Source organism: Antedon bifida, chromosome 3 (assembly GCF_963402885.1).
Source record: "Antedon bifida chromosome 3, ecAntBifi1.1, whole genome shotgun sequence".
Lineage (NCBI taxonomy): Eukaryota > Metazoa > Echinodermata > Crinoidea > Comatulida > Antedonidae > Antedon > Antedon bifida.
In genome coordinates, this window is record NC_136228.1 from 275,612 (window position 1) to 303,598 (window position 27,987).

A 27,987-nucleotide genomic window follows, 5' to 3' on the forward strand; every position below is an offset into this window, starting at 1 on the left:
CCATATTCTACAAAACATGTTGATGACGATGATGATGATGATGACGACGACTATGACGATGATGTTGATGATGACGACGACTATGACGATGATGATGACGATGATGATGATGATGATGATGAATACATTTAATAATAATGTATTCAATGTATCCTTGCAATACAGTTCAAGTCAACAAACATGGGTGTTATATGAGGCATTATCTATGCCAGGAAAGTTGAAGCGTATTTTGTAAAATGTATTTGTATAAAATATTTGTCTTCTAATGAAAGATGTCTACATTAAAATAAACGGTGTTTTAAACCGGATTCATGAATAATTGCGATTGTCATTCAAACTATCGTTAACATATTATATTGGGCTGTGATTGGGAAGGTAATTAATACAATAGCAAATTTTGAAAGAAGCTGGTAGACGATATACCGAAACAGTCGAAATGATGGTAGGACGAAATACCATACTGAAACAGTACACACACCTTAGGTACATTCGCATGTAGGACTTAGTCGAGCAAAGGAAGGCTGTAAGCAAGCCGAAATATAATAACCAAAAAAAATGTTTTTTTCCGAGTATGCTTCACCGACTCCGGATTTGATCGGAAAACGTCGTCGCCGTGGACGGAAAACTGTCCGATATGAGGAAATAATTCATTGGCAGCAAGGGTAAGAATGTTTTATTCATAAAATAATTCATTGGCAGCAAGGGTAAGAATGTTTATTTTAGACTCATAATAATTCATTGGCAGCAAGGGTAAGAATGTTTATTTTAGATTAGTTCTAGAATTGTATAGTATACTTTTTCCTGACCAGCATTATCTTTGGGGTGCCTCTGTCTTGGTTGTTGTCTCTGAGCACCCGGTCGTCTGTGGCAAGGCAAATGTGTATTCTGCTCCTTTGTTTGGTCACCTAGGTAGGGGTCCGAGACCGCGACAGAACGAGAACGGATGGGGACCCTCCAAAGAAATTGAATTTTATTTGTCGGGCATTTGTATGATTTGTTTTATTTTTTTTAATGCGCCTTGAGCACTCTTGAGTGGTATGTGCGCTATAAAAATCCTGTTATTATTATTATTATTATTCATAATAATTCATTGGCAGCAAGGGTAAGAATGTTTATTCATAGAATATTCAGTTAAATTTAAACGTGAAATGTTGCACCCAAAATAACATTGTACAATACATCTAAATAAATCATATTAATAGTAATAATTACACTCTAAATTCTTTAAATAATATGAATTTATAATTTAATGTTTTTTTTTAAATATTATAATTATCTGGACATCGTTTTTAGTATTTTTGCTTCGTGATGTTCAATCATTCAGATCTATTACTTATTTTGTAAATTTTTTTTGTAGAAAACAAACGTTTAAATTAATTAAAATTCCGAATTGACAAATCCACGTCAAAAATACAAATAAATTGATTTTGAAATATGTTTGCAAGGTTAGCTTTTACGTGTAGACGCGCGTCACAACAATTGCATAATGTTTGGTTGTTGCGGGTATATCCCTATTACGCCAAGGAAGTGGCTGGGCCTACACAATTAATAAATTAGCCTTTGTGAGAAAAATCGAGGATGTAATAGAGAAAGCATTTGACAAACAAAATGAAAAGAACGGAAAAAACCCCAAAACATAACACGGTAGTTCACGATTTAATTTTTTTAGTTTAAAATGTTATCAATAAAATGATTCTCATTTCCTTCTAATTTTTAAAACCTTACAAATGTTTAATTTTACTTTGTGTTAAAATCAAAAGTTCTAATCTAAGACATTATTGTCTGCTGCTCTGAATGTTCTACAGGGTTTTCCCCATAATCTTGCATTTAAAGTTCGCTCTTTGGTTGGACTAATTCATTTTTTTAATGGGGATTACAATACAAATTGAAGCATTTACACACTTATTGAATTGATGTTTATAGTGATATGACATATGTAAAAACTATAAATTAATTTATTAGCAAAATAATAAAATACTTTTGATGTTGATGCGGGTGTTAATGCTGAAATTAAGATTATGAACAGACAATACATTCTCTGTTGTCGACTAAAATATTGGTTTAACCCACTTTGTAAACAACACAAAGGGTACAGTACACTGTATATTGAGCAGGGACTTTACCCCTCTCTGTCAACCTTGGTTGTCGCAATGTAATTTCCTTATATAATACGAGCCTACAGGGAATATGTTAAGTTCCTCGTATTCTATGAATAATGGTGAGTTCTGAGGTTCTTTTTCTTTAAAATAAAGTGTATATATACGTGTAAAAGTGCTATGCTCGGTGGGCAGGCTAGGCTAGGAAGGATTCTAGGTAGGTGTTTAGTGAGCTAGCTAGCTGGATGTCTCCTCCGCGTATTTTCTTTCTCGATGCCCGGGGCGGATTGCAATATAAAGACTTTGTCTTAGGCTTAGATCTAAGCCTAAGACCCCTCGCGAAAGTCTTAGCTAAGCCTCTCAGCAAAGTCGATTGCAATATCGCGGTCTAAGCTAAGCCCGATAGAAAACCTTAGTTACCACCGTTGAGGGCATTATTTGTGTGTACAAAAATAATAAAAGCTATCGTAAATAGATAAACGCCCTCAAGCTATAGACAAAATAACACGTGGGTAAAACTCGCGCGAGAAAGTGCTATCAATCATTAAATGACTTTTCTAACAACCAATAACAACACGCCATTTACTACAAAAAAGGGATGATTTATGAATATTTATGAGACCCCGCAACCGTGTACGTTGCACGTGTGGATTTTAATAAGGAGGTGTGTGTGTAAACGAAATATTAGAACAAAATCGAAACACATTTTTATACCACTGACGGCTGAATATTAATTACATATAGGCCTAATTAGTAAGTTTTATATTGTTTATTACTACTACTTTACTCTATGCCTAGGCTCCTCTAGTCTATCTAGGCCTAGCTAGTAGTATTATAGTAGTACTGTACTGCATATAATACAGCCCGTGGCCTAGCTAGGCGGGCCTAATGAATTAGTGTAGGCCTAACCTTTCATTCAAGATTAAATTCCACTTATTATTATGCATGTGTAGCCGGCAAATGTACTATCTAGCCTGTAGAGTATATAGACCTATAATAATAGACTGGCCAATTAATAATATTTCACATTATATTATATTATATATACTGTAATACGATAGTAGTATACCTATACTATATAATATTTATTATTATTTATAATAATATATGCTTTCCTTTTTAGACAAATGTGTATGAGGCCTACTTCAACAAGTTCAACAGTCAGAGAATAGATAAAGATGGAAAACAACGAATTATACTACTAGGCCTGTTTCACTTTTGTTGAAGGCCAAGCAAGGCTCAGCTAGTAGTATGATTTTTTACATACATCTGGATTATACTATTTCATCATGAACTTTGTGTGTAATTTTTTGCAGCAATTTACAACGATGATATTGCCAAAATGCTGTACGAAACAAACATTGACTGAGAATCAAAATAATATTACTGCATGGCTGTGTACTAAATTGTAATAATATTATAGTACTAGTAGTAGTAGGCCTAGTAGTAGTAGGGCCTAGATAGTAGCAAGTAATTACAGATTCATCATCAGCCTATGTTGACACTACACTACTAGGCCTAGCCTACAGAGTACTACAAAACATGGATATATATTTAATGGAATGGCAAAGCAGTAAATAAAAAAGAATTAAGGTATGCATGTTACTTGACATTGTTAATTGGTTTAAACTAATATTAATAATAATATTCATAATATTAATAATGTGTTCTACTTGCACTTGTTTTTTAATGTTTTTCTAACAAGTTTAATTTATACACCACTACCTACCTCCTCCCTCCCTTATAAATTATTATTAGATAGTAGGCCTAGTCGTTGATGTTTATTTAATATTGGTTAACTCCTTTTTTTTGGAATTTGTAATTTTTGTATTGTTCCATATGGACAGTTCAGTCTGAAATAAAGTTGAATTGAAAATGAATTGATTGGTATTGTAATTTTGTTTTAGATTCATGCTGAAGAATTTTAGTACCAGTATTATTATATATAGTGTTTCCATGGGGCCTTTATATTTAACGTCGTGAGGTAATTTCCCGATTGATCGTAATCAAAACGGTACTGGGTATGGTCTACTAGCTTTTCTGCTCCCAACCAGTACATCCATTCAAAGAAGCCTTGATGAAGTAAGCCTACCTGGTGGTGACCATAGAACGGTCCCGAGATAACGACTATACTTCAGCTTTAGTCGATAGAAGATTGAAATATTGTTAGAGATAGAGTATACGATGTTTGATTATGTGTAGATATGTGATTTGTTCTATTATCCAAATGATGTTCCGTATATAGGAGATGAAGATAGTAGTTGGGTGTAATGATTTTGTATATCCAATAATTATCCTAGATTGTATATTATGTGATAAATAATATTTTATATATATTTTTAAAATATTTATTGTTATGATTATAATATTAATAAAAATATATTTGTTAGTATAAATTTAAAAATATAAAATATAGGTATAAAGAAGAAAAAAAATTATATATATAATTTAAATACTGTATTTAATGAGTCATTCATTAAATTTCTATTGGTGTTTACAAATAATTAACAATCTCTAATATATTATATATAAATTAAATTTATATATAATTTAAATACTGTATTTAATGAGTCATTCATTAAATTTCTATTGGTGTTTACAAATAATTAACAATCTCTAATATATTATATATAAATTACAATTTATATATAAATACTGTATTTAATGAGTAATTCATTAAATTTCTATTGGTGTTTACAAATAATTAACAATCTCTAATATATTATATATAAATTACAATTTATATATAAATACTGTATTTAATGAGTAATTCATTAAATTTCTATGGGTGTTTACAAATAATTTACAAATCTTTAATATATTATATATAAATTACAATTTATATACAATTTAAATACTGTATTTAATGAGTAATTCATTAAATTTCTATGGGTGTTTACAAATAATTTACAAATCTTTAATATATTATATATAAATTACAATTTATATACAATTTAAATATACTGTATTTAATATATTAATACCTGTATTATGTACAATGATGATGCTGTTATGGCAGCGCCACAATTATTTTAATTAAAAAATGAATCTAATAAACCTTTAACATTTATACAGTATAAACATTTTTTTGCAAATTTAATTAGCAATTGCATTTGCAACCATCTGCCTGATTGCACGTCCATTGTTGTCTTCAATTTGTTCATTGCGCTGCCCTGCATCCCCTATATCAATATCCTCTTCATTTTCAATTTCTGGTAAACCCAAATTACGAGCCATATTATGAAGGACCATTGTTGCTGCTACCACAGCGCAGGTTCTGTGAGGCTGCATACGGTTTTCTTCGTGCATGCACCGAAACCGCCTTTTCCATGCACCTATTGTCCTCTCGACAATACTTCTTGTTATGGAATGTACATTGTTATACCTTCGTTCTTCCCGAGTAATTGGATTTATAAAGGGTGTCAACAGAAATGGCCGTAAAGCATACCCAGAATCCCCCAACAAATATCCTTCTGGCATTTCACCATTTTCAAAGGCTACGCCAATACCACTCTCTCTGAAAATTCTGGAATCGTGCGTTGAACCGGGCCAACGCACTACACAATTTGTGAATCGCATGTTTGCGTCACATACGACTTGGATGTTCAGGCTATGATATCCTTTTCTGTTAACATAAACAAATTCGTCAACTGTTGGAGCTTGTATCCGGACATGAGTGCCATCAACCGCTCCAATGACATTTGGGAAACCAGATATGTCGTGAAATTTAATTTTTGTTTCCCTAATGCTTGCTGCATCCATCGGGAAAAACACATACTCATTCATATGTCTCTGTAAGGCCAGTGAAACTTGCCTTACAATTCGGCAAGCTGTTGATTCATGAATTCCTACAAACAAAGGAATACAACATATTATAATCTTGAATTAACCTAAAGTATTAAATAACAATTGATAATAGAGAATATGTATAAATTTAATTTTATAAATTTATAAGAAAAATGTAACTTAATTTATATATTAAAATTATAGATATTTTTACCATAATTTTATTTTTATTAAAAACTAAATTAAAAAAACAAACAAGCAGCCTATTTACTAGTACAAGCTTACTAATTGGCTTGTTGACTCCGCTCACTCACCATACCGCCGCCGTGCAGCTGGTGAATATTTTTAAATGGGTAAATAAACTTAAGGTGCGAGAGAGTAAACTAGCGCCGGCGCGATACTAGCGCCGGCGCGATAGTCATTGTCTAGGCCTAGGCCTAAATAATTATAATTTATTTTACTTAATTAGACTAAGTATTTACTAATTTTATACCTTCATTATTATCACTAAAAACTAAACAATATTATTATTGTAGTTGTGCTAATTATTAATATTAATACTTACCAGAAAGATCGCCGGAAATGTTATGCATTGACCCACTTGCATAAAATCTAAGTGCTGTGCACACTTGGAGGATCGGTGGGACTGCATTATTCCTATTCGTTACATTCAAATCAATTGCTAGATTATCGCTAAGCGTCATTATACTTTGCCGGTTGAACCGAAATTTTCTATATAATTCGTTGTCATCATATTTATCAAGCGGATGCAATCTATCGCGAAAAATACGACCTATTCTCTCGCGATAGCCTTGCACCGCGATAAAGTTCGCCATTTTTTTTTGTCTTCGCGACGAATTCTAAGCCTGCTACGAGGAGGCTTAGAATCTAAGACCGCGAAACGTCCTCTCGTAGGCTTAGACTTTATATTGCAAGAGGCTTTATTCTAAGACCTCCATTGAGGGCGGTATAAAGCCTAGGCTTAAGTCTAAGACCGCCGTTAAGACCTTTATTGCAATCCGCCCCCGGTGTCACGCGCCTGGATGATACCGACGACGAGATGTGACTGCTGATAACGTTCAGATAAGAAACAATTAATAACCGAGGCCTAGAGTAGTAGAACGTAGGCCTACCAAACATTTGATAACAATCACAAATGTACTTTAGACTTTAATTTCGGAATATTGATTGATCGAAGGTGATCAAATTTTATTTGATACTTTAGTCTTTGCCTTTGTTGGAATGAATGTCATGTATTTTTATGGAAGAATAGGCCTAGGCCTAGATTTTTTTTAAATACAAATCTTTTTAAATCAAAAGTCGTAAATACGGTCATCTTTGTTTTCAGATGGGAATACCGTGACAATCCTCCGATGATGGCAACATCACCGAGATGGAGGTCGTCATCAACCGATGGAGGGCGTAGCTCAGTCCTACTGTCAGCAGACTCACTCTTCCCTAGCTTGATTAAAGCGGAGAGCGAGGCATGGAAACGAATGGATTCCTTGGATAATGATGACGATTCATCACCAGAGTCATCCTTGGTCAAGTAAGATTTTTTTATTGGGAGAAGGAGGGCAATATTTTAATCATATATACCACTTTTTCACATCTGCAAAATGTAACAACTTGTAACCAGGTTTGCATAGTGTGAATACAATTTTGTGGAAAATTTGTGAATTCTCGGGAGAAAAACACACTGATTAGATACCTGTTTTTGTTCCGAGATGTTCCGAGTTCTTACTGTGTGCATGTGCATTGCCCTGGTATTAAACCAATCATAGCCAATCAAATAGCGCGCAACTACACTTTCCTTCTGAGTTTTCTCAGGTTTCGCGTATGTGTGTATGAGAACGTGTAATAAATCAAAAGATCAAACCTGGTTACAAGTTGTTACAAGTTGTAACAATTTATGCAGATGTGAAAAGGGTATTCTCCAAGTCACAAGACATGAAGCTTAAACCCAACATGACAAGGTGAAAAAACCCATGATACACCTATTATAACATTACAAGACTTACTTTTTGTTTCAATTGTATTGCCCTATTAAAATGTTTATACATTAATGTATAAGGTTGTTAAGGAAGTGGTAGACTGTATTATGTTTATGTGTTCATACGGTAAATTCCATTGTGTTATTTTAAAGTCATCATAAATTCCTATATGAAAATAGAGGAAACCAGGGCTTAATTATATAGTTATTAGTATTACATGAAAAGTTGTTTATTATTTTTATGTATCCAATTTTTTTTTTGTAAGATTATATGAGGAGATTAGCCAAGATATTTAATGTTTTTGTTATTACTTTTTTGTGTTTAATGGGTTTTTTTGCCTTAAAAGGCATATTATTGCATATGAAAAGCTGTTTTATTTTATTATTTTAATGTATCATGTTTTTTTAGGAGATTAGCCAAGATATTTAATGTTATTGTTATTATTTTTTGTGTTTAATTTATTTTTTTTTTGCCTAAAAAGGAGATGAAGCAATTCATTTCATATGATGTTTTAGCTTATTATATTATGGATGCACCAACATTTTTAAATGTAATTTAAATTTTCTCTTATTAGGCATGGAAATTCCGTTCAAAGCATTCACAGTTATTTCAAAAACCTAGAGTAAGTTATTACAGTTGTTTTGGTTCTTCTAACAACTCTACCCCAATTGCACCTTCCTGGCATATTCCCTTCTGTCTGTTAAGCTTTGTCTACACTATCAAACTAGTATAACAAAAAAGTGTGATGTGCCCAAATATGGTAGAGATATGCCCAAATATGGCATTGATATGACATCGTCATGTCCATATATGGGCACATCACATTTCTGTCACATAAAATTTGATAGTGTAGACAGAGCTACTTTATTTTGTATTACATTATTTGGAATAATATTATGCAAAATCAATTAATCATATTATGCCTAATTCACCATGTGTTTCATCACATTTTGCAATAATAAATTAATATATACTCAGAAATACATATTCAGAATAATGTATGTAGAAAACGCTACTATACAGAATGCTATTCAGGAATTAGATTAAATACTACTTGCAGAAAAGTGATCTCAACTGGTACTCAACTTGTTAGTCACCACACTACCATTATAAAACTCTGTCTACACTATCAAACTTAATGTTGACAAAACAATATGATGTGCCCATATGTGGACATAATGATGTCATATCACTACCATTTGTTGAGCATATCACATTTTTTGTCAAACTAGTTTTACAGTGTAGACATAGCTTTAGACAGGCAACATGTTTTAGTAGTGTTTTTATACAATTTCAGTTCCAATGTTTGTTGTATGAGTCTCCCTGGGAAAAACGCCAATGCCTACAGTAAGATCCGTGTACCTCAGACAGACGGAAGAGATTCAGGAATTGAAGATGGTACTGTCAGTGGTATGGACTCAGATAGACAGCATAAACACGTCTTGGATCAAAGGGTTTGTACTGTTGTTGTTTAGTTCTAAAACAGATGAAAATTATAAAGCATGTTTTATGTTTTCACATTTATTTATTTTTGATTTTACCTCATTTTTAGAGGGTGACCATAAACAGCAGAGCTGATAATCAAGGGCCCTCATGATGAGTTATGATAAGTGTCTCGTCTCGAAAGATGTACATCACATCTTACTTGATTTATTACTAATTTTTGAATAGAAAAACACATGACCAAAACACAAACATGACCAAAACATTGAGTGTAGTTTCCCAAAAGATATAACTACTGTATTAACATATCCATCAAGTTGGTTTGACAAATTGATATTATTATAAAATATTTCACCAAATAAAACATTTTCTTTTTCTATATCCGTAAGTTGTTTTTTCATTTATCGATAGCCTTATGTATTTCTGTCAGTTTAAACTTAGATGTATACTAATTAGATTTCCTGTAATTACAACCTTTCCGCTGACCAGATCAAAAATGGTCTGCGGTATTCATTTAATGATATTTGATAATTTTATATTATTAGCCTTCAAGTATATTTTGCAATCTGTTTCTTGTTTTTTTTTTAAATGTACTTCAAAAGTTTCATGACCCCAGTGAAGAACAACTCTGTGTTGACCTAGAGTTGAACTTGAACTTTAGTTTATCTCATATTAATATGTTTTATCATCCCTCATGACTTATATTATCTATTCTATTATATACATATACATCATATATATATATGAATCTGTACAGTAAAAAGTAGTCAGGCCCTTAATCTTCTAAGAAAAGTACTTACACCAGAGGCGGATCCAGTGGAAGAACTTAAGGATACATGCTCTATTTTTGACAGCTACTTCTTGATATCAATTATTGACACACTAATGTTAGGGCTTCCCCATTCAACAAATCCTGGATCTGCCCCTGCATTCAGTTATAAGGTTATAATAGCCCTAATTATACAGCTGTTTCAAACATCATTCACTTTTTTTTTCAAGCAATTATTAGATTATTAATGTTAGATTGCCAATTGTCTCATTGTATCTTATTTCAAGTAGGCAAATGTGTTTCTCTCAAATCAAGCCACTATTTAAATTTTATCTCATGATTACATTTGCAAATGTTATCAGAAATCATAGCAATAAAGCTTAAACCGCTTAGGTAAATATGCTTACCCTTTCACCTACAGTACTCTCCAATATTTGCATTCAAAAGAGAGGGTAAGCCATTGTTCAAAACTCGTTAAAACTACTGCATTGCAATTTCAATGTGACTATTTCATCTTTACCACATGACCTAATGTATACCTATCTCTTATAATATTTTACAATTTATTAGTTTTCTAATACAATAAATTGTTAATACATAATGTACTATTGTCTGCCCTTCTACACAGTTTTATGGAAGTCGCTCATTCATCGGTGCCTCAGTGCTCTTTGGAACGACTTACCACTTACTTATTCAACAAACACCCACCATTGTTACATTCAAACAATTATTAAAAACTCATCTATTTACGTTATCTTTTGATTAATTTCTCTCTGTATATTTTTGTTTTAATGTAAAGCGCATTGGGGCTATTAGCATAATGTGCACTATCAAGCCTAATATATTATTATTATTATTTGTTTGCAGGAATTTTCAGTGTACAAACGTGCCCTTCTTTGTGCCCAGTTCCCAGTGCTAGGCTCTGTTTCCCCTCCTTCCTCAGCCTCAAATTCACTAACAACCAACAACTTTCAACACACCTTCAATTTCATTCCAATCCCCGAATCCAACACAAAGACAACGTTCTCTGATGACAGTGAGATCGATGATGACACGGATACCTCAATACAAGTACAGACTTTATGCGTGGTTGTACGCCAAGCATTCGACTTAAACGAAGAGCGACATCTATACTATGACGATATTATTTCAGAAGGCTACAACAGAAAATCACCGGCAAAAGTAAGACATTAAACTGTATTTGTAAATAATTTGTAATGTTTACTAAAACAGTTCTTTTCAGAGCTAATATACGTGGTGTACCGCAAACTGCATATCAACATTTTATTTCGCCATGCAAACCTTCAAACAATATAAAATAGAACCCCTTTTAAGGGGCCACCTTTAGGACGCAGAAAAGTGTAGGGGTGTACCAAAATAGAGATCCTACTGTATATGTTGATGATATTTCTCATTTAATTTATTCTTTTCATCTCTCTTTAGATTCTTATAGATGAACTTGTTAGCAGACTTAGACTCCTTGAGAACAATAAGCATCCATTTTACAGTCCGTTTGCTTTTGAGGTAAATTGCATTCCACTTTTCTTTAACAGGCTTAAATCTAATCAAGGTAATTCAATATTTGTTAGGTCACTGGTACAACCTCCAAGCAAATATACATATTGATATTAAGTTATTGAAATTTTAATAGAAACCCTGGTTTCAAGGTGTTCCATGAATATTGCTTTTTACATTTTCTGTTGATTGTTCAGCGTTTAGAGTCACCCTGCATCTTGCGCTATATAAATTGAACGTTATTATTATTATTGAATAACTGTATTGTTAGAACATGTATTGCCTTTCGTAGTGTGCATAACAAGACAGTGTCTCTGTCCCAGGGGTGGCCCTTGAATAGAGTGTCCAAAATGAAGGGTTCTAATTTATTTAATTTTTTTTCAGAATCGGAATGCATATGATTTATGGCAGCAACAAGAAAGACGAACTGTTATCAAATTGTACAGTAAATTCTGGCATTATGCATTGCCCAGCGCATCTAGTAGTCTATGTAACCCAATGTACTGGGCTAGTACACATGAGGAATATAAAGATCTTATGATCCAACTCATTAGGTATGATTCATTATGCATTGCCCAGCGCATCTAGCAGTCTATGTAATCCAATGTACTGGGCTAGTACACATGAGGAATATAAAGATCTTATGATTCAACTCATTAGGTATGATTCATTATGCATTGCCCAGCGCATCTAGTAGTCTATGTAACCCAATGTACTGGGCTAGTACACATGAGGAATATAAAGATCTTAGGATCCAACTCATTAGGTATGATTCATTCATTTTAAGTTTTTCAGCAATTTTCATTTTTTCATTTATTTATTCGACACAATCAATAATGCGGCATAACGTGTGAGTGTCCGCAACCCTTACAACAAACTACAAAATATAAAAATATAAAAAAAGCATTTAAAACAAGATTAAATACACATAAAGAGAATAAAATATTATATACAAAAACTAGTTGAAATATATTGCACTCATCTGGATATATAACAAAGATTTTACAGTAAAATATGCATTATACACTGTACACATATAAACCAGCACACACAAAAGAAATAAATTCAAAATGAACAGTGACCAATGATTATTTAGTTTTAAAAATATACTCACAACATTGCGCAATTATATGCCCATAGGCTAATTGTATTGTTAACAGTATTGTTAATGTACATAACACCTGGTAATACAATGACACAAAAAATAAGATAAAAAGCTGCAAATATTTCATATTCATGGAAATAAATGACTCTACAGTAACTGTAACTATGGGACAAAACATAAATTTATTACCTATTTTATTTGATTTAATCATTTTTTTAAATGCAGAAGTGGGAATGTGCATCATAATGTATTGAGAGGAGGTTGGATATTATCCTCGTCTAGCAGACGTCTACTCAAGGAATTTGGTCTCAGATATGGGGTGGTAAGTAGTCTCATTAAAAATAAAAATACCAAGCATCACTACTGTAGACCTACTCCTTTCTGATTAAGGAAGCTGCATTATCTACTTCAATAAAAATCATTTGGCTTCAGAAGACGACACAATAGTATATGACTGAAGTAGGCCAATATATGCATTCCAAAATATTTTGGCTAAATTTGGACACAAAACCTTTGTAAATCCTTTGCCTAATGCAATCCAAGTATTACCCCCGCCTCCTAACTTTTGCCAAACTTTGTACCCAGCCCCCCTGGTCTATACTTGGTCATATATACAGTATGAAAACTGTTTCAGAAGATTTCAAATCTGTAATATTTGAGATATGGAGCTTTATCTTTTCATTTCATTTATTTATTTGGTCAGCATAAAATCAATACAATATATTAAAAAAAAAAAAAATCAACACCTTAAAATGAAACTTATTTCTAATTCATTCCTGATTATTCTTTTAGGGAGATGTTTACAGGAAGGCGGTCTATTTGGAGTACTTAGCCGAGTAAGTGATTCAAGACAATACAATTTAATTGATTTTCTTTAAACAATATAAAATATTTTTAAAAAAATATAATTTCAATTTATTTCCACAATATAACAGACATATAATATACATAATGGTAAACTAGTTTGTTAATAGATAAACTTGCATATAAATACAATGTAGTAGTAGTTCAGTCATGTGGATTGAGGTGAAAGTGTTGCACCTGGACCCGCTTTACAAAAAAATAATGACAAAGAACACAACAGAATAAAAAAGCATGAGTCATTCAAAAGAATAATAAACTATTAAAGGAAACATGATATGAATTATTATGAAATAGTTATAAAGCAGGGAATTTTACTCTTCCCTGTTATAAAGTATTAAATTGGTATACACAGTACTTATTGAAAACCTTTGATTGTAATGTTAAACTGACGAAGGCTTTCTCTATACTATCAAACTAGTTTGACAAAAAAAGTGTGATATGCCCAAATATGGCAGTGATATGCCCACATATGGTAGTGATATGAAATCACCATGTCTATACATGGGCACATATTTTTGTCGCATGAAGTTTGATAGTGTAGACAGAACTTTTATTGATTGAGTTTAAGTCAGTTATATTACCATATGTTTTTTCTAATAATATTATTGGTAGTAATTGTCTGTCTTTATAGTAATCTTGAAATTGAAGTATGGTACTTAAATCACCTGACTCACGTCGTTGGTATTGTGGTGGAAATGATCTCACAAATAAGGACCAGGATGCTCATTGTTAGGAAAGAGGTATTTCTGCTATTTCATTATATAAATATTAATATTTGCATATATATTATATCTAAGCCTCACCTAATCTAAATATACTAAGTCAATACTTTTAAGATGACTCAAATCATACTTATACTAATACTCCAATAGGGATTGTGCAATATATTGTAGTAACAAATCTTAATGTTTAAGAATGATTTTGAAATAGGGTGCAACAACGTCTTAAAAGTAGTAATAAAGACCTGAAATGAACCTAATATTCTCAATAAAATTTTATTCTTAAAAAATAACCGTAAATCTATATCTGGCCTAAATTAGAAATTAGAGAATATAATTATACTCCAGTATGAGATACAGTCATACGATATTATCAAAATCACCATCTAAAGCTCTGTCTGCACTTTAAAACTAGTTTGACAAAAAAAGTGTGATGTGCCCAAATATGGTAGTGATATTACCAAATATGGTAGTGATATGACATCATCATGTCCATATATGGGCACATCACATTTTTTGTCACATAAAGTTTGATAGTGTAGACAGAGCTTTAGTATAATAATTATGATAATGATCATTTTCTTATTGAACATATTCTTATATAATTTACTGCTATATGTTAAATATATATTTTCTTTATTTTTCTTTTAGTATGAGGTACTGTATAAAACAGCATGTAAGCTTCACGATCACTGTAGCAATTGCTTCACTCGTTTACAGCGCTTGTTCTCGGACCACAATCCCACAGTTGGAGTAGGTACGTTGGTCTTCATTTCTCAATTTGTAATTTTTAATTTCTAAGACTAAAAATCGTAGGTATAGGGAAACTCCAAACCTCCCAGTGATACTGTATTAAGAAGTTGGTGAGAATAAATTGATTATGAAAATGAAATGAAAATTACAATGTATTTTGATGCTATCATTACTTAAATCTTGCACTAGTTTGGAACCAACTTCCACTCCATATCCGTCAATGTAAATCTCTTAAGCAATTCAAGTCACTTAAAAAATCTCACCTTTTTCAATAATTCTTGTTGGTCTTTTAGTACTGTGAAACATCAGTAAATATCTCTTTATAAAAGTTTAGTATTACTAATATTATTATTACTTTGTTTTTGTAGAATCTCTAATCAACCTACTTGCAAAAGTTGTACTATTATTATTATTACTTTGTTTTTGTAGAATCTCTAATCAACCTACTTGCAAAAGTTGTACTATTATTATTATTACTTTGTTTTTGTAGAATCTCTAATCAACCTACTTGCAAAAGTTGTACTATTATTATTATTACTTTGTTTTTGTAGAATCTCTAATCAACCTACTTGCAAAAGTTGTACTATTATTATTATTACTTTGTTTTTGTAGAATCTCTAATCAACCTACTTGCAAAAGTTGTACTATTATTATTATTACTTTGTTTTTGTAGAATCTCTAATCAACCTACTTGCAAAAGTTGTACTATTATTATTATTACTTTGTTTTTGTAGAATCTCTAATCAACCTACTTGCAAAAGTTGTACTATTATTATTATTAATTTGTTTTTGTAGAATCTCTAATCAACCTACTTGCAAAAGTTGTACTATTATTATTATTACTTTGTTTTTGTAGAATCTCTAATCAACCTACTTGCAAAAGTTGTACTATTATTATTATTACTTTGTTTTTGTAGAATCTCTAATCAACCTACTTGCAAAAGTTGTACTATTATTATTATTACTTTGTTTTTGTAGAATCTCTAATCAACCTACTTGCAAAAGTTGTACTATTATTATTATTACTTTGTTTTTGTAGAATCTCTAATCAACCTACTTGCAAAAGTTGTACTATTATTATTATTAATATTACTTTGTTTTTGTAGAATCTCTAATCAACCTACTTGCAAAAGTTGTCGAATTGAAAACCTACCTGACAGGCAAGAAATGCAGCTCATTGCAGTACTACCTACAAAAGTACATGAAGGTATCAACAGAGTACAATTTGTAGAATGCAATTGATAAAATTTAACAATGCAGGCATCTGTACCAGCATTTCACCTGCACGCCAGTTTGAAAAGATCTCAAGTGATATTGAGACATATCATGACTCCGTTGCTTTTGGGGTCCCATGACATTTTTGATAAATGAAAATGAAATGAAATCTGACATTTTATGATTTTATTTTATGCATAGGTTGCTAAATATCTACTTTTGTATGACCACAATTTTGTTGTGCTTTTCAGGATAGCGTCTCGTTAGCGTATGAAAGATACAAATTGATAGGAACAACAGAACTGAAACTGAACTCTTATACAACTCCTCTTTCTCCAAGGCTGGTAAGAGCTTATTAATATAAAGCTCTGTCTACACTATCAAACTTTATGTGACAAAAAACATGATGATATCATATCACTACCATATTTGGGAATATCACTACCATATCTGGGCACATACTTTTTTTGTCAAACTAGTTTGATTGTGTAGACAGAGCTTTACAACCAATGAATGCTTACAGGCGTATTCCATTGGTCATTCACAAACACTTTGCAGTGATCTACTCCTAATGCTTGCATATACAGTGGAGTTTGAAGAGTTTTCTTCTGATTATCTGCTTAATTATAATTCTACGAGTGCCAGCAACTAATATCACTCTATGAAGCACCCTCTAAAAATGTATTAATGTCAAATAGATATGAAATTCATTGATGAATTTGTCTTATATTTCAGATGAACTTGCTTCTTTTGAACATCCGTAACGAGGTTGATCATTTTCAAGTTCACTACCAAGAGCCATTTGGAAAGTGAGAATACGTTTTTTATTTTTAATGGATTCTTGTTTTACATCAAAACAAATATTATATCTTTTACTTCACTGCATATTAATGAGTAGTGTTTGATTGTGTATTTATATTTATAAACTTAGTTATTATAATAAATGTTATCTTTTGATATAATAGGTTCTTTGATTTGACTGCGCTTGCTGCTCGGGAGTTTTACAACTTACTAATGCAAGATGTCTGTGCTTTGTGTGAACAATGTCTGAAATTGGAGGTAATTGAGCTAGTTGCTAGGATACCATCTCTATGAATCAAAGAATGTTCTGACTTCGAAGAATAGAAATACCTATAAAGATGAGAAAATCATCATGACAATGTAAAATTAATTGTCCATTTTAGACTCCATTTTGGCTTCTTCTGTTTGATATGCTGACATAGATCACTGGGGCTTTCTTGGTATATTTTGAGAGAGACCCTTTTTACCCTCAAATGTATGCAATGGAACAACACTAGTCTTGCATACAAAACAGATTGATACATTGTATTCTTAAAAATCCTCGGATATAGTCCCACTTTGGGTATAATCCCACCCCTACTTTATGTTTGATATCACAAACAGGCATATCCCCGGGTATAGTCCCAGTATTGTAGGTTTCTCTCTAATAAGATGCCTACCAATCTTTTTTTTCTGAACCATGATTTCCCCAAGTCACACCCACCAAAGTTAGCCCAATTTTAATTTCTAGGGGGTGGGATTATACTAGAGGATATACATTACTAAAGGTTGTGATTATTTTGGTGTTTATTGTACTTTTGCTGTAATGTACACACATTTCTGACTACATTATGGTTTTTGTTGATAGTCTTTAATATATTTCCTTTTTTCAGCACTCAAATGAGATTGATTTGATGATGTTGAGTCTTGCTTATCGCCTAAACCAACTGGACATTAAGTGGAAGCAATATATACCAATCCGGTAAATATGTCAATTATCAAATCTGGTTTATAATCAAAAGATTTTAAAGTTATTATACCCTAATGTGTTTAATGGGTGTAATGTATCCTGTACATAAATTCTATTTCATCTCTGGTTTCAATCATTTTACTGGTATACCTATAAATAAAGTTTGTTTACCAAGAATAGAGAAACAAGTTTTATCGCAAATAGCATGAGCGGTGCATAGTGGGAAGGATTTCAGAGCCAACGTCACGATGCGTAAATACATGATTTGTTTGTACGTACACATTGTGATGTTTGCTCCCAAACCTTTCCCATCATGCATTGCACAATGATGTTCCTTGCAAAATCAAGCTATTTGCGATAAACCTTATTGATAATGATACAAATCTAATACCTGCAAAGCATACACATAACATGGTTGAAGATAATCACTTGGGTATTATTTTTGAGTGTTTTTCTTGTTTTTTTAGTCTTCAAGTTTGGCGTCATCAATTTCATTCTCAAGCTAAACTTTGGCTAGATGTGTTAAGGCAGCATGTTTTATCACTTGTTATCCAAGCAGTCAGTAAAGATACAGTAAGTAACAATGTTCGATGTCATCTTATTTTTCCGTATGTATAATGAATTATATTTTTTAATCTTTCATTTATTTATTTTCTACACATTAAACAAATCAACAACAACAGATATACTTTAGAAAATGAAAAAAAAAGATACAAAGAGGACAATGTGTGAAAGAAGATTAAAATAAGTAATAATTATCATTGTTATATCTACAGTACAAGACACTGTTGCTACCTAAGGAAGGCTACCCTGAAATAATGAATGTTAACCACCGTCCACGCAACTCTTCCTTCCTACAAGCTTCTCAAACATCTGCCTTCTCAGCCGTCACAAGTTCTACATCTCCAATCACAGTTGAAGCTGAGGTAACAAACATACTTTATACTTAATTCAACATTTGAGAGAGTCAACTCTCCCAATACCAGACTATCTTAAAAACCAGAAACTCTCCAAAAACCAGACTTTTCTTGAGGTCCAAAAGGTCCTAAATTCCGTTTTACCATTAAAAGCACATTTTGAATACCAGACTTTCCATAAAACCAGACATATTAGGCCAGCCCAATAGAGAGTTGACTGTAGTGCATTTTATGTTTTCTTTTATTTTTTCACTCCTTTTTAAAACATTGTAAATATTGTCTGTCTTTGTATGGTATCGTGATTTTAAAGTTTTATTTTAGGTTTTTTAATGTCTTTTTATGAATTTTTAAAATCTATTGTTCTAAAAAAACAGGACCATATGTAAAACAGGTACAATATCTATACCTGATATGTTTTTTATCCGGTATAAATATGTTTTTAATTAAATAAACAATAGTAGCGTTAATGAAAAACAAAAATGAAATATAACATTTGTATAATTTGTTTTAGGTTCATCATCCAGTGTTAGAAGATCTTTCACAAAAGGCAGCGGCAATAACTTTAACTCGTCACCAGGTTGGCACATTATCAACCCTGACTCCGCTACAAATGGAAAATCCTTTTTCAAGTAGTGTTGAGAAAGAGCACTCAAGAAGAAACCAAGACCAACGTCGTAGATGTTTCACAGATGTATCACGGCCAGAAACCAAACCATTAAGTAAAGATGTGTCTGTTTGTGTATCACCTGAGGAAACAAAAGAACAATTATTGAGTGAAGATGATTCAACATTTTACACCCCTACACCAGAAATGGACCAGTCGCAATTTGATGATGAAGTTAAACTTTTGACGAATGAACAATCTGTTCATCGGAATGAAAAAGTGCAGGACTTGGCTAATAAATTCCTTAGAATAGGTGATTCAAGAGAAGTGTGTAGCTCAGCAACAACTTCACCTTGTAGTCAATATGAGGATGCGTTTAGCTATTTGGACAAAGACGCTCCAATCAAGTTTATTGGTAATTATAGATCAGGTGTACTGAGTGCAGATCACTTATCATCTAGTGTAGGCAGTCCTAGGAGATTTGTTTCACCAGAACAACATCGAGGTTTTCTTCTCTCAGCATCTTCTTTTGAAACTGCTAGTGAAGGAACTTTTTACCCCCGATCTCTTAGTCCTTCTGAAACTAGAGCATCTAGTAGAACAGAATCCCCAGGGTTGTACCCACCTCATACTTCCGCCCTAGAACAGGAGCCGATGGATAAAGCTACCGACATGATAGGTAGCAATGACGATGATAGTGTACGTGGGATTGGCACAGATAGTGAGGTCGGTGACCCTTCTGAGCCACCAGAAAAAATGCCATTTTCTAACAGCGTAGTTGACATGGTGTGTATTGTTCAAAGGTTTGCAGAGTTTATGCAAAGTCTGTGTAATACAATTTATCCAATCGTTGAAGGAGAGGAAGGAAAGGAAGGAATTAATGTGGAAAGAGAAGAAGTTGGAGAAGGAGGAGGCGATAGTGGTACATTTACACCAAGAGGATCCATGGCAACAGCATCAATGTCATGGAATGATGCGGCCATTCAGATGAGAGAAGAGCTTGCTATTAAGATGTATATGGTAAGTTTATAATTTAAATATTACTGTTACTGTTCCATCTTCTCCTGAAGACACCTGGCCGTCATTGACAGATACTTAGTATCAGTTGACTTTACTGTCGAGATCTACGTTTATACCATGCTATACACTTTTTTAAATGGGTACTCTCCCCTCAGGTCAGGGGATTCTAAAAACCAATTTGAATTAAATTATTGAGGACATACAGTATATGCAACTTTTTTAATAATTATTATAAAATTATAAAATTACAGTATAATCAAATGTTATTGGAAAATAATTAATAAATAAATGAAACATTTATTTTTTTATCAGACTGTAACTGACTGTCTGCAACTGTATGCTAACAACATGCTGTCAATAGATCTATGTGCCACGCCATCAATGCTTGGAAGTACACTAATTACATCACAGGTATGTTGCTTAATGATAGTCATATTTATAAGTATCTTAATAATCCAATTTAATTGCCAACCATATTTAATTATCTAATTCCATTAAGTTTATGGAGTATAAAGTGACTACCAGTACAAATTCAAATGAGAACAATACATGGTATTATATTTAAAATGTGATATTAAGCTCTGTCTACACTCTCAAACTTTATGTGACACAGAATGTGATGTGGCCATAGACATGATGATGTCATATCACTACCATATTTGGGAATATAACTACCATATTTGAGCACATCAAACTAGTTTGATAGTGTAGACAGAGCTTAATATCACATTTACATATTGTGATTTTATAATACCATGTATTGTTGTCATTTAAACTTGTACTGGTAGTCACTTTATACTCCATAAACTTAATGGAATTAGACTACTGTTATTTTATAAGTATATTAAGTGTATTGAACTTTAAAGTAAAGGATTACTTTACAACATATCTCCTGGTCAAGTTACACAAGATAAATTGTCAGTTTTTATGATAAAATAGGCAACATTCCCAAACACTGCTGGGCAGAATAAAAACATCTGATTTTCTATAAACTCTGAATGCATAGTCGAGAAGAATTTGGGACCTTAGACCAACTTCTGCCATTGACAACAATAAAAATAGATAGCTACTATTTGTGCTCCATTCAGTCATCTTGTACAATGCTAATACTTCTATTTTACATATTTGAATACAGGTGCTCGATAGCATTACGTTCAATAAGAAACAAGGTCTGATATGGGGTTGTCGACACATGTTGAATGGATCCAACAATTGCAATAAATACTTATCCCGCGACGCTGAGTACGTCAGTGATGCATTTGAACCAGTCACTGAAGAGGTAATATTGTGTGCAAAATTGTAATCATTTTTTAGCTAATAAAGACATTTTAAGTTTTAAATCTGTTTTTGGTCATTTCTTAACCTTTAACTCCTGTTTGTGTAGATGTGTGTTCGAATCAACAACATAGCAGCTCTTTTAAACCTGATGCCATCGTTCAACGGTTTATTATCAACAGTTGTTGGAGACTTGCAATCACCTTTGTACATGGGCATGGCAGGTAATATTTGATTCTTGTTTTCCAACTGTATTAAACATTCATACATACATATGTTGAGGGGAGGTAGCCCATGGAGGGTGAACAAAGAACACCTGAAAATTAACCACTCCTTTTCGAGTTTTCACTTCCTTCTAAGAAATCAAAGAGTACCAATGGGGAATTTTGTTGGTAACCAAAGTATTTGACACCTGACAATGTAACATTCAACTCTTTTCTTCTAAAGCTTTGTCTACACTATCAAACTAGTTTGACAAAAAAAGTGTGATGTGTTCAAATATGGTAGTGATATGATAATCATCATGTCCATATATGGGCACATCACATTTTTTGTCACATAACGTTTGATAGTGTAGTCAAGGCTTTAGAAATGGTGAATTATTCAATAGACAAGTAATCTGTTTTTTTACAGATTTACATGAGAACCTCTGGCACCAATGTGAGTGTCATTTGCAACAAGTCATCGAGGGCCAGGTTAAGCTGCTTGCCCATAAGGTATGTTTTGATTTATTTTATTTATTACAAAACTAAATAATTTTTACAATAACATTATAAACATATTTCTTTTTTTTTTAAATTTAGCTAGAAGATACAAGTACATAATATTTATTCTTCCAATAATTTTTGGAAATTTGCTTTTCATTGTCACATTTTTTCATTGTCACATTAAAATACTTAAAATACAGAGCTCATAAAAACAGTTATTACAATATATAAATGAGTTATGTAATTTAATTACCGCCGTACAACCTGATTAAAATTGAAAATGGAATTTGGATAAAAATAATTCCTATATGTTGTTGTACGAGTACGCTGTGCACATAATCTTATGCCAGATCTATTATTGATATATTGAATTTAGAGGATGTGTTTTGTTTTCAAATGATGGCAGTGTAATTAAATTGGAATTACATCATATAGGTTACTTTTTACCTTTACTTGGTTTATATTTTACTGTTTTCTTTATTCTGTTACTTTAGCTAAACTTATTTGTTCATCAAGCCATCAAACTGTTAACAAACCTAAACATGGTTGGCTACACTATATCAAAACGTCTTCAACCAATCACAGAATTTCTGGACAATCACATGATCGCATTCAGCAACTGGCTATACCCAGAATTCTTTGAGAAATTCTCCCATGCATTGTGGGAAAATATTGTTCAGGTAATGTTTTAATAATAAATTATTTTTGTAATTTGTTCATTCATGAATGTTGAATTATTATTTATACATTTATACTTTTTATACAATACTTTTAACTGAATAAATTTGATCTTTTTTAGGATTTTAAATCGGAAACAGAAATGCTAAAATCATTGGATGACAAGTCGGACAATCACGCACTACTGCTTTTACAGGCTCTGGGAGTGAGTAACATATTTATGATCATTCGTCATCAATATTATTTATCATTGCCATCATCATACGATGACACCTGGGCTAGCCTAAAATGTCTGGTTGTCTGGAAAGTCTGATATTCGGAATGTGTTCTTAATGGTAAAAATGAATTTGGGACCTTTTAAACGTAGAGAGAGTTTCCGGTTTTCTGAAAGTCTGGTATTGTGAGAGTTGACTGTTAGAGTATGTATAATAATTATCATCCTTAGTATCTCTCTATCTTTAACATACAACTAATATGTAGTAACTTTTCTTTTTTCCAGCACATGATAGAGTTTATGTACCATGAAGGCGATGGATTGGACATTGATGTGCTTATAAAACATGCAGTAAGTGGAATTGTACTTTATAATCACCTCAAACACATTTATTCCAGTGCAATAAGTTGGTATTCACTTTTATTTGTTCTTGGGATTTGTACATGCAACTTTATGCCTGATTTAAATGTTTTATATTTGTAAGTTCTCTCATGTAATTCAGACTTTGGATGCGATTTTGATATTCATTAAAATGAAATGGTAGTTAATCAAAATTAATCCGTATTCATAATGTCTGTACTTGTCTTTTTTAGGAACACACAATGTATTTGTTGCAACTTCATTCAATGGACACAAGGCAGCTAATTTGTCTTTATAAACAACTCCTTTCACAGGTTAGACAATTATTAATTTACAGAGTATTAAAAGTAAAATTAGAAACCCATCTACAGTATTTTTACAAGTCCCAAGTATCGTATACACAAATGTATACAAACTTACCACATTTAATGAAAATGTGTTCTGTGTCATAGATTTCTTGATAAAGTGATAGAGCAGTGATACTAGTATCTTTAATTGTTTGTATCTGTTTTTAAATGATTTGGAATGAAATTCCTTAGTTACCTACTAGTACCATGTGATTAAAGCAACACCTCGCAAATAGTACTCAATTCCAGTGAAGACAGTGTAGCAAATATTCATTTTCGGTTACCTCTATGAAACATTTCGCTGGCTTTAAATCTTTTTACAGCGATACATGTTATTTTATTATGACTGTTCACTACTCTTAAATTATTAATTATGTTGTGATTGGAAATTCATTGATTTAAGATCGGAAGCGAATTCACAATTAGGCCTTTTTATTTTTCTTTTGTGTGAATCGCGCAATTGTGTTATTTAGAAGATGAATAGCAGCGACGATTCTTCTAGTCTGAGCACGTGCAATGGAAACAATGTGCAGCTACCTTCAGCGGATGTACTTCACTGCATGTACCGTGATCTGCATGCCATTCGGAAGTGTTTCAGTGGACACCAGTTACTACACTGGATCCAAAATAACACTGCATCGGAAGGTGAGATGAATATCTTTGTTTTAGGTAAACAAAATACTGTAGTACTATTTAAATACATAAAAAAAACAGACTAAATGTGTTCACATTTGTGTTTTTGTTTTATTTAGACCCTCTAGGTGTCTGTCAGAAGCTGCTTGATCATAAAGTAATCCAAGCAATCAACATTAGTAAAAATAGAAGCAAACATAGTAAGTTGATCTTACTTTCTCGAATGTATTTTCTGTAACCTTGAAGCTCTGTCAACACTATCAAACTTTATGTGATATAAAATGTGATGTGCCCATATATGGACATGATGATGTCATATCACTACCATATTTGGGCACATCACACTTGTCAAACTAGTTTGATAGTGTAGACAGAAATTTAGACCCATTTTACATACAAATTCAATATACTATATAAAGATCTTTTCATTATGTTTATGTCTGGCTTATATAAATATATATGAACAACATTTGACATCAACATTTGATATCACCATGCAAACCTTCAAACAATATAAAGCGGAAATTGTAACAATTTTTTTTAAATAGAAAAGCTCTTGTCTTGTATACTTTCCTTTTGAAACAATATAAACACAGTATTTATACTGTTTGTTTTAGATGACACGCCTACAAGTTGGAACAGTGATACCCACATTGCATTGACTACTTCACAAGTGTACCCAGAGATCTCTGTCCATAGCACACCACACAGGGAGTTCTTCCGTAACCAATCAATATCTGATGCTTTTAGCAATACTATGTCAGACAGTGATACTAACGAAAGTTGTCACAGTACAGACTTGTTAGTGAAACAAGATGTTGAACAAGGCATCGTAAATGAAGGGTACATTTCAGATGACGTCATTGAATCTGGAGGAGGACGTGACAATGAAGATATTGATAAGATGATTAAAAGTGACATTGATGAAGGAGATGAACTTGAGTTTGGTTACTTAAGACAAGATTCATTTGAGAACCTCTCACAGGTTGGCTGTGAAAAAGAACTTGGAGCTTACGGGAAAGAAAGTCATAATTTCTGTGAAAGAACAGAATCGTCTGAATCAGAAGGATTGCCACAACATTCCTCTTTGATGTCACCGACATCTGACCTTAGCGGTACATCTAGCCAGACTTCCACATCAAGTAGAGTCTTCACGGACGATGCATTTCATTTCTACCGTTTTGCTGACGTCGACGACGAAGAGCTTTACAGCATGTTTAGTCATGCTTCAGTATCTTCGACATCAAACAGACATCATAGCTCTGGTCTGCATGCAAGAGACAAACCGATAAACCCTGAATTTGTCATCTTTATCATTTATAATCGACGTAAGGTCAATAAACTTGCAAAGTCTTTTTCTGAAGGAATAAGTGACGAAATTGCTGCTACTTTGAAACGAAATTCAAATCGGAAATATTGTTTATGTCTGGGATAGTGTTATCGGACGAGGAACCAGCTTACAGTTCCAGTATGCCAGAATAGTGCACAATTGTATTCAATATCAAGATATTGTATTCAAGTTTATCATTCAAATAATATTCAAGAAAACGAATAGAAATTACTGTAGTTCATTCAAAAATATTCATTAATAGAAAATTCGTGCCAAAACCGGTCTTCCAATAAAACACATTACTATATTTAATGTTGATACATAGTTAGCAAAATGTTTTACAATGTCAGTAATTGTATAGGGATAAATATTTTACATAATTGATTTTAGTTCAATTGTAAAAACAAACAATATAGTAGGTAAATAACTTCCATTTTAAAAGTTGCTATGACGAATTAAGATGTTTTGTACCGTGGATTCAACCTTTGACCTGCGTAATACTATACTAGTCTGTCGTGTCATACCTCTAGACCACCAAGAGAAAATCATCCTCAAACATAATTCATTGACACACACACCAATAATTAATAATCATATTAATAATAATTGTCTTTTGTATAGCCAAACCAAAATAAATGTTTTTAAAGCGCTACGACCGCAAGGCTCAAACTAGGTAGACATTCCGTCATTTCATATGCTATGCGAAAAAGATTTTTTTTTTTTTTTCAATTACTGTTTAAGAGGAGAAAACAAATGTCATACTTAATTAGGCCTAGTTTGGAGTGAGACTAAGACCGCCGGTTATATTACGGCATTTTATTCAGTATAAGTGCAAATGTACAGTTTCATTCAATATTTGTCTTTCCATTCAATTTTTAAAGTGTATAAAATTAGTAATTGATGAATACAGAACTGATATCATTTAATGCCTATTTCTCTTTGTATAATAGGAGTGAAAATACCTTTTGGGCATTTAAGTGTTTATAGCTTTTGTTGAAGTTGAGTGCCAAATTTTTAATTTAAACAGAAAGTTGATTAAAAGCCTCAGTGTCATCAGTATAGTTAAACCTTATAGTTAAAAACTGTCATTTGACAGACGGACAATTAAACAGTAATTTATATAATTAGTACTACTTTTTAAACCATTTCATACCATATTAGTAATCTTCAATCCAATGATCTTGATATATAGTCATTCTGTAGATATGAGTTTATTGGACAGGTTCTCTTATATTCATATATAAGCATGTAATTCATTTTCATGTACATAATTAATAAGTGCAATAATTTTAATGTAAATTTTAATGAAAAATATACATATTGTAACTTCTGTTTCGCCTGTTATTTATTGTAATGAAGTATGTTTATGTGAAATGATAAAATGAAACATAAAGATTTTAAAGAGTCGCCAACTGTTTCATACGCAGAGAAGGATTTTTATTTTCTTTATAAATCTCGCATTCCCATTTTACGATAAGTTGAATTTAAGCGACGTATAAAGCAGAAAACGATGTTGAATACAAAGCCTGGTTCCCACTAGAGACGCAACGCAAGGACTTAGGCCCAACGCAAGCGAGTTGACCAATGACAAGCCACTGTTCAAATAATCCATCGCTTGTGATTGGTCAAATCACTTACTTGCGTTACGTCCTTGCGTTGCGTCGCTAGTGGGAACCAAGCTTTATACGGCACTTTACGTCGATATGTTGCGTCTACGTCCTTGCGTTGCAGCCTAGTGGGAACCAAGCTTTATACGGCACTTCGCGTCGATATGTTGCGTCTACGTCCTTGCGTTGCAGCCTAGTGGGAACCAAGCTTTATACGGCACTTTACGTCGATATGTTGCGTCTACGTCCTTGCGTTGCAGCCTAGTGGGAACCAAGCTTTATACGG

The 27,987-nt window shown here is 32.5% G+C and overlaps 1 protein-coding gene across 3 annotated transcripts; it reads left to right on the forward strand.

Annotated features, from left to right (window-relative positions):
- The first annotated feature begins 507 nt into the window (after nt 1-507).
- On the forward strand, nt 508-27,670 carry LOC144837250 (uncharacterized). Of its 3 annotated transcripts, none has more exons than XM_078692284.1 (30): nt 508-662; nt 7,231-7,431; nt 8,451-8,498; nt 9,174-9,330; nt 10,956-11,270; nt 11,532-11,612; nt 11,988-12,157; nt 12,934-13,030; nt 13,501-13,544; nt 14,204-14,312; nt 14,943-15,048; nt 16,151-16,251; nt 16,511-16,603; nt 16,995-17,068; nt 17,225-17,318; nt 17,933-18,021; nt 18,477-18,582; nt 18,786-18,935; nt 19,438-20,550; nt 20,863-20,961; nt 21,686-21,829; nt 21,935-22,049; nt 22,459-22,541; nt 23,027-23,212; nt 23,332-23,415; nt 23,710-23,775; nt 24,018-24,098; nt 24,605-24,776; nt 24,884-24,964; nt 25,382-27,670. In XM_078692284.1, the coding sequence occupies exons 1-30, from the start codon at nt 556-558 to the stop codon at nt 26,197-26,199; spliced, it is 5,184 nt and encodes a 1,727-aa protein (XP_078548410.1). In that variant the 5' UTR covers nt 508-555; the 3' UTR covers nt 26,200-27,670. The 3 variants fall into 3 exon arrangements, with proteins under 3 accessions (XP_078548410.1, XP_078548411.1, XP_078548413.1); XM_078692285.1 differs by lacking the exon at nt 508-662 and adding an exon at nt 2,107-2,218 and having other exon boundaries at nt 25,382-27,669; XM_078692287.1 differs by lacking the exons at nt 508-662; nt 7,231-7,431; nt 8,451-8,498; ... (2 more) ...; nt 11,532-11,612; nt 11,988-12,157 and adding an exon at nt 12,280-12,369 and having other exon boundaries at nt 25,382-27,665.
- Nucleotides 27,671-27,987: the final 317 nt, after the last annotated feature.